The 12,298-nt window shown below is 37.6% G+C and overlaps 1 protein-coding gene across 8 annotated transcripts in view; it reads left to right on the top strand.

Moving 5' to 3' along the window:
- Nucleotides 1–12,298, top strand: part of ATP9B (ATPase phospholipid transporting 9B (putative)) — a 481,309-nt gene that overhangs the window by 123,448 nt on the left and 345,563 nt on the right. For 7 of the 8 annotated variants that reach the window (XR_011965979.1, XM_072604050.1, XM_072604049.1 and 4 more), the window contains one exon: nucleotides 114–172. The exons of the other annotated variant lie outside the window; for it this stretch is intronic. Coding sequence is in view for 6 of the 7 variants with exons in the window: in XM_072604050.1 (XP_072460151.1) it covers nucleotides 114–172 (59 nt within the window). In the remaining variant the exon portion in view is untranslated. The remainder of the gene's footprint in view (nucleotides 1–113; nucleotides 173–12,298) is intronic. 8 annotated transcript variants of the gene reach the window in all.

Genomic DNA, 12,298 nt, shown 5'->3' with positions numbered 1-12,298 from the left:
TGATTTAACATTTTTCTATAAATTATTTCCCCAATAATAATTTTTCGATTAAAATTTGAACTCTGGTGTACTGATGTTTGCCTACGTTGATTATACTTCTTCTTTTTTTTAAGGTAAAGTGCAAGTTAAGAGTTCAGACATACAAGTTGGAGACCTCATCATAGTGGAAAAGGTTGATGAATTTTTAATATATTATAGATGATAAACATACCTATTTATAATATGGACTGTTTGCAAATTTTATTTTTACATTGAATCAAACTGTTTGGAATATGAATTTTAATTAATTAAATACTGTCTACAACCTTATACATAATGTACAAAAATTAAATTTTCATTGTCTATATTAAGTGGGTTTTAAATTATATAGTTTAAATTATAGTCTAATTTGATACAGAAATCTGAGTTAATTTTCCATCATCAGACTCATCAAATCCATTTGAATTTAAAGAAGTTAGATTCTCCATGTTGCACAAAGCATTTTTGGCTTGCTTTCCCTGATATTTCTGTCTTAGCATTCAAAATTTCATTTATACAAAGAAACATGACCTTTAAATTTATTGAGCATGTCAGAAGGTATTAACTTCTACAGCGTCCTTGCTTTGATAGAGAAAGGAAGGAGGAGGAATGAGCAAGAGAAGTAGAATGTTGCTTTCAGTATAGAAGTTGAAAACAAAAAAATAATGATCACTGCAAAGGAGGAAAGGGTAAAAGGAAGCAACATCTGAGAAGTAGAAAAGTTCAAAGGTTATTGCATGCAATGTAGATTTCATATAGTTGATCTGTTGCATTTATAAACATATAATGAAAAATTTTCAAATTGTTGATACATTTATGAGAATTGCTCCCAAATATAAAACTGAGCCATTTCAGTTTGTAGGGGAATGCATACAGGGAAAGAACTCTGGTCCGAATAACAGAAGATTAAAATCATAGATCAGGTATTAAGATTCTAGTTTCAGGTCTGTTAAGAGCTGTGGCCTTGGGGAAATCACTTAATCCTTTAGTGTGCCTGTTTCCCCACTTTTTCAACTAAAGATATCATCTATGCTTTGCTTATCTTGCAAATTATATCATGAGAACAAGTTACAAACTCAATGGCATTATGGTATAGCGGATTTATGCTGGCCTCAGAATCAGGAAGACCTGGGTTCAAGTCCCACTGCTGAAGTAGTTATTATAAGACCCTAGGCCGCTCAGTTAAGCCCTCATTACCTCAGTCAGTTCTTTATTTATAGAAAAGTTATTGCTCCTCTGCCCTGGTAGGAGAATCTCTTTAATGAAATCATAGACTTGGCTAAAAAAGAGAGAGTCAGGGAGTGGTTAACTCTGGAGCCTTCTTCTCCTTAGTGGAATCTACTATATATGGTCATATCCCTCAGGTTTTGGTTAAAAATTTTAGAATAGTGGAATAAATAATACATACTTTTCTTGGCATTTAGAGATGTTAAGATGCAATTAACTAATTCCTATTTGAGTTAATGACACTATATTTGTCTTATATTTGAGGGAATATCAACTTGTATATTTAAATTCCCTAATATGAGAGATTGAGAATTGAGTCAGGCATTTAATGCAGTAAGAAAGGAGGAAGAATGCCTGTTAGCTCATAGATAACAGCCAAAAGGATGTGCATTGGGTGACAAAGTGCTAATTACTTACTTGCCTATTGCTCCTTCTTCCCCCAACCCCCTCTCCCCATTATGGTCATGACATTGATTTAGAGGAAACAACTTGTGCTACTGAAGTCTTAAAAGTTTTTTTTTCTTTATATTGAAAAGTTGTTCTTTTACCTCTCTACTTACTCTCCTCTGCAACAACCACTTTTCATTTTATATTCTACCTAAAAACTAGGTTCAAATTTTACCTCTTACAGTTATCAGTTTTGTGACCATAAACAGGTTGATAACTTTCGTTCCTGAGGTTCTTTTTTTGTAATATCTAACTCAAAGGGTTGTTGTGAGACTAGTGAGATCATGTGTGTGAAGCACTTTGCAAATTTTAAAGCATTACATAAGTGCTAATTACTATTAAATTCACATTCTCACCTGTGATTTGTTGTCACACATCTGCATTCTTTGTTTATCCTCATTCATCCCATTATTATTAAACTTTGGTGTCAATCATGCTTCATTCAAATTAACCTCATTTTCCCCATGATTTCTCTACTTGATCCTCAAGTATGTGTGTGTGTGTGTGTGCATGCATGTGTGTGTTCACATGTGCTTACTTGTGTGTTTGGGTTGTGTGCCTGTCTTGTTCCTTTTCCCTTCTGCTTCTTTTGTAGCTCTTTTACCTGCTCCACTCTCTGCTAGCCACCTCATCCCCTTCTATTTTTGTCTCTCATTTGCTGAGAAAAACATGTTACTGAAAGTGATCTCCAGAATAAGGGAAAATAAGTGTGCTTAGTAGTAGCTACAACACCTTCGATTAAGGTTTGGCAGATTTATGTCTCCAAAATCATTAGTGTGGCCTAATGGATGGCTTGAGGTCCCTTATAACAAAGATGAAGGTTGACAGGAAACAAATCATTTATGCAAATTTTATCACACGTTTCAGAACTGACTTTTAAAATATATTTACTTTTTCATAACACTAGGGTTATGAGTTTTGTATTGCTACTTTCTCCAAAAGTACTGTGCTCATAATTGAAATTTTCTCATGTCATAGACCTTTAAGTCAGATTTCATTACTTTTAAACTATACATTCAAAGATAAAATGTAGAGATCATATCCTGTGACTTAGGAAAGATTAAAACAAGAGCTAAACTAGTTCATAGTTATTCAATAAAACTTCAGCTATTCAGCTATTACATAATTCACATTAGATTACATACAGGATTATCAAAGCCCTTCTTATTCAACTTAATATTTTTTGACATTACTTTTTTATATTTTTTTATACATGTTTACCTCATATTTGTTTACCTGAGGATTTGAAATTTAATAGAATGAGAAATGATCCTCAGTGATTATAACTTATGAGAATTCAAACCATAAATTCCATATGCTTGTGTGAATGTCACTTTTTGGACAACTTAATATTTTCCAGACAAGATGCTTCTCTGTTGCCAATCATAGTAATCTTTTATTACAAAATAGTAGAAGATGATGATAACACACTGAGATTTCTGTTGTCTTTTCTCTTAGAATCATTTCAGAATTTTTAAGGGACAATTTCTCATTTGAGAATCTGCAATATGTTTAAATGACCATAACATTTTTTCCCCCATAGTGGCGTGGAGTCTCTGATGCTGCCTAGTTCTTTTTCTTTGATTTAAGGACAAAGAACTGAAGTCATTTTATAGAAATATCTTATAGAAATTATTATAGAAATATGTGACTAATGAGCAAAATATTATCATTCTAGAATTGATTTTGTTTCAGCCATCTAGCTAGCTAGTGAGTACTTCATTTGAAGAATAGTCCCTTAGAATTTAAAAATTAGCCTTTTAATCAATCAGTAAGTATTTCAGATACATTTATTGTTAAAATTGTCTAGAACTGTGATTTTTAATTCTTAAGCTTAATGTCAAAGCACTCAGGTAGTCTCAAGTTTGTAAAGTAGCATGCATTTTTATTTCTATCAACTTTATAAAGTTCTTGTGAGAAAAGTGCTTTGTAGCCTGAAAATTTTATATAAGTTCAAGTTGTTATTAACAAGAGAAGGAAAGGGAATAAACACTTATGGTATATAGTATCTAGTATGTGCCAGACACTGTGCTATGTACATTTTACAAATATTATCTCACTTAACCCTCATAATAATCATATGAGGTAGGTGGCATCATTCTCATTTTACAGTTAAAGAAACTGAGACAAATAGAGGTTAAATGACTTGTTGATGGTTGTACACCTAGCTCACCACCAGTTGTTGGAGAGGTAGGTTATATCTAGATCATGAAGAGTTCTTTTAATACAAAATTTAGGAATTCAGACTTAACATGCTATATTACCAACTTCTGTATTGTGCAGGATGGATTGGGCTAGCGGTCTTGAAGGGAATTGGAGGCAAAAAGACCAGTGCGAAAATTATAGCAACAGTATGAGTGGGAGACAGTGAGGGCCACAATGAGAGGGGTGGCACTGGAAATGAAGAGGATTGGACAGACCAAAGAAATATTACTGACATATAGTCATCTGGATAAAAATGTGCTGGAAGTCTCAGATGACACCTGGTTATTTTTTGTTTTTATATCCCAAGTTCCCTAAAACTCTTTTTTTGTTACTTGTTTCTTAATTAATTTTTAATTTTCAACATTCATTTCTGCAAGATTTTGAGTTCCAAATTTTCTCCCCATCTCTCTCCTTTCCCCCACCCCGCCTTGAGACGGCATGCATTCTGATTACCCCTTCCCACAGTCTGCCCTCCCTTTTATTGTCTCCCCCCATCCCCTTCCCCTTTACTTTCTTGAAGAGCAAAATAGAGTTCTGTACCCCATTGCCTGTATATATTATTTTCCATTTGTATGTAAAAACAATTTTTTTTATATTCTTTTTTTTTTTATTTAACTTTTAACATTTATTTTCACACAATTTTGGGTTACAAATTTTCTCCCCTTTTATCCCCTCCCCCCCCCCCCAGACCCAAGCTTTCTAATTGCCCCTGTGACCTATCTGCTCTCTCCTCTATCCTCTCTCCCTGCCCTTGTCTCCGTCTTCTCTTTTGTCCTGTAGGGCCAGATAGCTTTCTTGACCCCTTAACCTGTATTTCTTGTTGCCCAGTGGTAAGAACATTACATTTGGTCCTAACACTTTGAGTTCCAACTTCTTTAGCTCCCTCCCTCTCCACCCCTTCCCCTTGGAAGACAGGCAATTCAATATAGGCCATATCTGTTTAGTTTTGCAAATGATTTCCATACTGGTTGTGTTGTATAGGACTAACTATATTTCCCTCCATCCTATCCTGTCCCCCATTACTTCTATTTTCTTATGGTCCTTTCCCTCCCCATGAGTGTCGACCTCGTATTACATTCTCCTCCCCTCCCCTCCCCTCTATCCTCCCCCTCCCCCTGCTTGTGCCCCTGTCCCCCACTCTCCTGTATTATGAGATAGATTTTCCTATCAAAATGAGTGTGCATTATATTCTTTCCTTTAGTGGAATGTGATGAGAGTAGACCTCATGTTTTTCTCTTGCCTCCCCTCTTTATCCAACCACTAATAAGTCTTTTGCTTGCCTCTTTTATGAGAGATAATTTGCCCCATATAACTTCTCCCTTTCTCCTCCCAATATTTCTCTCTCACTGCTTGATTTCATTTTTTTTTTTTAAGATATGATCCCATCCTCTTCAATTCACTCTGTGCACTCTGTCTCTATGTGTGTGTGCGTGTGTGCATGTGTGTGTGTGTACTCCCACCCAGTACCCAGACACTGAAATGTTTCAAGAGTTACAAATATTGTCTTTCCATGTAGGAATGTAAACAGTTCAGCTTTAGTAAGTCCCTTATGACTTCTCTTTGCTGTTCACCTTTTCATGGTTCTCTTCATTCTTGTGTTAGAAAGTCAAATTTTCTTTCCAGCTCTGGTCTTTTCATCAGGAAAATTTGAAAGTCCTCTATTTCATTGAAAGACCATTTTTTCTCCTGAAGTAGTATACTCAGTTTTGCTGGGTAGGTGATTCTTGGCTTCAGTCCTAGTTCCTTTGACTTCTGGAATATCCTATTCCATTCCCTTCTATCCCTCAATGTAGAGGGTGCCAGATCTTGTGCTATCCTGATTGTATTTCCACAATACTTGAATTGTTTCTTTCTAGCTGCTTGCAATATTTTCTCTTTCACCTGGGAATTCTGGAATTTGGCCACAATGCTCCTAGGAGTTTCTCTTTTTGGATCTCTTTCATGTGGTGTTCTGCGGATTCCTTGAATATTTATTTTGCCTTCTGGTTCTAGAATGTCAGGGCAGTTTTCCTTGATAATTTCTTGGAAGATGATGTCTAGGCTCTTCTTTTGATCATGGTTTTCAGGTAGTCCCAGCATTTTTACATTGTCTCTCCTGATTCTATTTTCCAGGTCAGTTGTTTTTCCAATAAGACATTTCACATTATCTTCCATTTTTCGAATCTGCGCGGTATGTTCTGAGATATCTGTCTTTCTCATAAAGTCCTTAGCGTCCATCTGTAACATTCCAGTTTTGAAAGATCTATTTTCTTCAGTGAGCTTTTGAATCTCCTTTTCCATTTGGTTAATTCTGCTTTTGAAAGCATTCTTCTCCTCATTGGCCCCTTGCACCTCCCTTGCCAGCTGAGTTAGGCTAGTTCTCAAGGTGCCAATTTCTTCAAGATTTTTTTGGTTCTCCTTTAGCAGGGAGCTGATCTGCTTTTCATGCTTCTCTCTCATCCCTCTCATTTCCCTTCCCAGTCTTTCCTCCACCTCTCTAACTTGATTTTCAAAATTCCTCTTGAGCTCTTCCATGGCCCGAGCCCATTGGGTGGGCTGGGACACAGAATCCTTGATTTCTGTGTCTTTGCCTCATGGCAAGCATTGTTCCTCCCCATCAGAAAGGAAGGGAGGAAGTGTCTTTTCTCCGAGAAAATACCCTTCAATAGTTTTATTTCTTTTGCCTTTTCTGGGCATTCTCCCCAATCAGTGACCTGACCTCTGAATGTTCTCCTCACACCCACCTCGCCTCCTGGTCCTCCCAGCCAGCGTTTGGGGACTGAGATTCAAATGCTGCTTCCCGCCTTAGGGTTTTTGGCGGGGGCAGGGCTGCTAATCAGTGTGAGAATTAAGTTCAGGTGGTCAGGGGCAGGGCCACCTCTCTGGCTCAGTTCCCTCAGGGGGTTTATGCACAGACCTTCCACAATGGATCCAGGCTCCCGCCTGTTTGGGGAGCCCCTGTCTGTAGCCGCCTCTCAGCTTCCATCTCCTGGGGGGGCCAGAGCCATGGGGGCACCCCACTCCCCTCTCAACCCGCCAAAGAGACTCTCCCACCTACCCCCGTCAGTCACCTGTTGGTGGGGGGGCTTGCCGCCGCTGGAGATCCCGTCTCTGGAGCCTTCTCGGATCTGTGCCTCTCGGAGCCGCGGCCGCCGCAGGTCCGGGCTGGGCTCCGCGTCTGCAGCGCGACGGACCTTTTGCGAGAGGTTTGCAGGTCCCTCTGTGGGTGGGGGGATCCGCGTGGCCGCTGGAGATCCCGTCCCCGTAGCCCTCTCGCATCTTTTCCTCACAGTGTCGTGGCCCCGGCAGGGCTGCCCTCTGCTCCCCGTCCCGGCGCCCAGTCCACGGCGCGAAGGACCCCCTGTGAGAGGTTTGCAGGTCTCTCCGGAACAGAAATCTCCCTCGCTCCAGTATTCCGTGGTCTCTGGGTGCAGAATTCGCCCTGGGTTGGTCCCCTCTAGCCGTTCTGTGGTTTGTGGGTTCGGAGCTATGTGTATGTGCGTCTTTCTACTTCGCCATCTTGGCTCCGCCCTCGTAAAAACAATTTTTTAACATTTGTTTTTAAAACTTTGAGTTCCAAATTCTTTCCCTTCTTCTTTCCCCACTCACTCTCATTGAGAAGGCAAGCAGTTCAATATAGTTGATACATGTGTAGTTACACAAAACACTTCCATAATAGTCAAATTGTGAAAGACTATATTTCCCTCTGTCATCAACCCCCACCTCCTCACTCCCCATTCCTTTCCCCTTTACTCTCCTGTAAGGTAAGATACCCAATTGAGTGTGTATATTAATCTCTTCTTAAGCCAAATCCAATGAGAGTAAGGTTCACTCATTTCTTCTCACCTCACCCCTCTTCCTATCCACTGTGAAACCTTTTTCTTGTCTTTTTTATGTGAAATAATTTTACCCCATTCTATCTCTCCCTTTCTCCTTCTATCAATATATTCCTCTCATCCCTTAATTTTACTTTTTAGATAGCATCCCTTCATATTCAGCTCACTCTGTGCCATCTGTCTGTCTCTCTATTTCTCTGTTTCTTCCAACCACCCTAACACTGAGAAAGGTCTCATGAGTTACAAATATCTTTCCATGTAGGAATGTAAACAGTTCAATATTAATAAGTCTCTTATGATTTCTCTTTCCTGTTTACCTTTCATGCTTCTCTTGATTCTTGTATTTGATAGTCAAGTTTTCTCTTCAGCTCTGTTCTTTTCATCAAGAATGCTTGAAAGTTCTCAATTTCATTGAAGCTCCATTTTTTTCCCCTGAAGAATTATATTCATTTTTTCTGGGTAGATGATTCTTGGTTTTCATCCTAGCTCCTGTGACCTCCAGAATATTATATTCCAAGCTGTAATGTAGAAGCTGCTAGATCTTATGTTATCCTGATTGTATTTCCACAGTACTTAAACTCTTTCTTTCTGGCTGCTTGCAGTATTTTCTCCTGGACCTGGGAACTCTGGAATTTGGCTACAGTATTCCTAGACGTTTTCCTTTTAGGATCTCTTTTCAGAAGTGATCGGTGGATTCTTTAAATTTCTATTTTACCCTCTGGTTTTAGAACATCAGGGCAGTTTTCCTTGATAATTTCTTCTTCTTCTTCTTCTTCTTCTTCTTCTTCTTCTTCTTCTTCTTATTCTTCTCCTTCTTTTTTTATTTGTTTTCAGTGTTCTACAATCACTGTAATATATCTTAGCTTTTTTCCCTCTCCCTTCTTCCCCCCTGCTCCCCACTCCCTCCCTGAATTGGCATACAGTTTTATATAGGTTCTACACATACATTCCTGTTAAATGTATTTTCACCTTAGTCATAATGCATAGAAGAATTAAAATGAATGGGAGAAATCATAAAACAGACCGAAGTGTAATACAAAAGAAAATGATCTGCTACATTCCGCGATTGAATTCCCTGGTTCTTTCTCTGGATATGGAAGACAGTTTGCCTTAAGAGACCATTGGGCATTTTTTAAGTCCTTGCATTGCAATGGAGTTCTAAGTCTGCCAGAAAAAATTCTCGCACACTATGGTTGTTGCTATGTATAAAGTTCTCCTGGTTCTGCTCCTTTTGCTCAGCATCAGTTCATGTAAGTCTTTCCAGGCCTCTCTGAAGTCTTTCTGTTCATCATTTCTTACAGCGCAAGAGTATTCCATTACATTAATATACCACAATTTATTCAGCCATTCCCCAGTTGATGGGCATTCCCTTGATTTCAAGTTTTTGGCCACCACAAAGAGTGCTGCTATTAATATTTTTGTACATGTGCGACCCTTTCCCATTTTTATGATCTCTTGGGGATACAGTCCTAGAAGAAGTATTGCTGAGTCAAAGGGTATGCACATTTTTGTAGCCCTTTGGGGATAGTTCCATATTGCTCTTCAGAATGGTTGGATCAGCTCACAGCTCCACCAGCAATGAATTAGTGTTCCAACTCTCCCACATCTTCTCCAACATTTATCATCATCGTGTTTTGCCATGTTATCCAATCTGATAGGTGTGATGTGGCATCTCAGAGTTGTTTTGATTTGTACATCTCTAACCAATAGGGATTTAGAGCATTTTTTCATATGACTATAGATAGCTTTGATTTCTTCCTCTGAGAACTGCCTGTTCATATCCTTTGACCATTTATCAATTGGGGAATGACTTGTATTCTTGTACATTTGACTCAGTTCTCTATATATTTTAGAAATGAGGCCTTTATCACAGACACTAGTTGCAAAAATTCTTTTCCAGTTTTCTGCTTCCCTCCTAATCTTGGTTGCATTGGATTTGTTTGTGCAAAAACTTTTCAATTTAATGTAATCAAAATTATCCATTTTGCACTTCATATTAAAAACACTAGAGAGCATAGGAATAAAGGGAACTTTCCATAAAATAGTGAGCAGTATCTACCTGACACCTTCAGCAAGCATTATATGCAATGGAGATAAGCTAGATGCATTTCCAATAAGATTAAGGGTGAAACAAGGATGTCCATCATCACCACTATTATTCAATATGGTACTAGAAATGTAAGCTGTAGCAATAAGAGAAGAAAAAGAAATTGAAGGAATTAGAATAGACAAGGAAGAAATTAAGTTATCACTCTTTGCAGATGATATGATGATATACTTAGAGATTCCCAGAGAATCAAGTAAAAGACTACTTGAAATAATATACAACTTTTATAAATATGCATATGTAGGGAACAAGTACTTAATTTTTTTTTTTTAATTGCTGTGGGCATGTGGTCCAAAGAGTTTTTGAGTCATTTGGTCTGTCTGAGGAAAGATAGAGGCCTGAAGTAGACTGTGACTTGTAATTGGAGAGATTGGGATGTTGTGATGATAGAAGGACAAAACTTGGCAAGTGATTGGATATGCAGTGCGAAGGAGAAAAATATTATTGAGATTGACTCAATAAAATAATCTGGGGGAAAAGACTCCCAGGGGTGTGCTGTAGGTGTTTAACAATTGGCTGGTTGAAAAAAATTAGTTCATGATACACTTTTAAAATTAATTAAAAAAAAGAATTTTTTTATTAAAAATTTTTATCTTCTGTGTGTTCTCCAGATAGCGTTCTTTCTAAAATGTGCTTGTCCTCAACTGAATACAACATTCTAAATGTAATCTGATTAGCAAAAAATATAGCAATTCTATCTTTTTTTTGGACACTATACATCTCTTAATGTGGCCTAAGGTTACATTTGATTTCTTGGTTGCTATTTTCTGTCTTCATTGTCCTAAGGATAATTTCTGTTTTCTCATATAGCAAATCGGGTCCTGAGGTATTAAAAGTCTTAATACGATCATCATTGATAAAAATAATTTCCACTACAAATACTGGCCATTCTGTTCTATTTTTATCTCTGTGGTAGTTATGCTGAATGTAGTATTAATTATAAAGACCCCCAAGGTGATTTAGTTTGGTTGACTGACATCAAGTTTTCTTAAGTCTCATTTTCACTGTTTTGTGAGATTATATGTTCATTTATGTTTTGCAAATGAGGTTTCCCTGTTATTAATGGCTGCCGTTTCTCTCCTTTTGACATGAACATTAGCTTGCATATGATGAATGTAATTCAGTGTTTTTACTTTTGTCACTTTTCCATTTTTCATGGTGAACAGCTTTTTAAAAGTTATTTTAAAGCTGTTTTAACTATAGGTAGTATCTGCTGAGCTGTATCTTTTCTTTTAGTGTATTGATTCTCATTTTTGTCCTAATGAGTCAGTGATCTTACTATGTAAAGATAACTGAGTCAAATTACAGTTGGTAAATAGGTTTACAGACACCTTTATTATCTTGTTCCATTTTTATTTCACATTCATGCTCATTTCTCTTATAGTAATATGCTCTTTAAATCTTTAAATGCCTATAATTATGAATGGAAGTTAAAATACCTGTATTAAAATAAAAGTTAGCTCTAGGTATCACCTCCTCTTTGATCCCTTCCTTTATCTTACTTGTATATTGTTACCTGCATGTTGTTAGTGTTCTATCTCTCCAGAAATTAGCTTGTGTTATTTTTGTATATATTCTATCCACCCATTAGAATAAGTAAGTGAATGAAAAAACATTTATCAAAAACTAATTACTGGGTATTAAAATAAAAAAATGAGAGTTCCTTTCTTGAAGGAGCTTATGTTCTAATAGAATAGCAAGGCCTATCTCATGTAGGGCAATGGTAACAATGGAAGGGAGTTTTTACCGGCAGAGTTATAGGGGAGGTGTATATCAAGTATCACATAGTTGATTGGGTTACCACTCCAGCTAGTCGAAGTGGGAATTTGCCCTCTAATGATTTTGGATCATCTCTATGTTGGAGTTGGAGTTGAGTGAATTAACTTTTCTCAATGACTTGAATGGGATTAGGGAATGTTTCAGCTTTGTCTTTGGATTTTCAGTGCCCTGTATAAAGTATTGCTTGTGCTGAGCTTTGAAGGAATCTAGAGAGAGAGCCTGAGGTGAGTAAGGAGGCACCTTAGGCAAGGTGAACAATTTGGGCAAAGTCAGAGAGGCAGGAGGAAAATTGTTTTGTGTAGGGAACAGCATGTTAGATAGTTTTGCTGGATTGTAGAGTGTGTGAATGTGAATAATACCAACTATGTATGGAAAAATAGGCTGCGGACAAATTATGAAGGATTTTAAAACCAAAGTAGTTTGGATTTGATAGAGAGTCACTGAAGCTATTTAAGCTGGGCAGTGACATGGTTGTTTCTGTGCTTTCAGGGTGGAATATCACTTCTGCATTTGTGTGGAAGATGGATTGGAAAGAGTAGAGACTGTGTGACATGGAGACCAATAACTATACTACTCCAATAATTTAGGTCAGTTATCTCCTAAGTAAAGGGCTGTGACATGAGCCCAATTGGTGTGTAATCAGCTGTTTGGATGCTGGGAAGATGGGTTACATATTACTCTCCCTGAGGACACTTTATCA

The sequence above is a fragment of the Notamacropus eugenii genome, chromosome 4 (assembly GCF_028372415.1).
Source record: "Notamacropus eugenii isolate mMacEug1 chromosome 4, mMacEug1.pri_v2, whole genome shotgun sequence".
NCBI classification, from domain to species: Eukaryota; Metazoa; Chordata; class Mammalia; order Diprotodontia; family Macropodidae; genus Notamacropus; species Notamacropus eugenii.
Note: the sequence above shows the minus strand (reverse complement) of the source record. Positions and strands in the feature narration are given on the sequence as shown.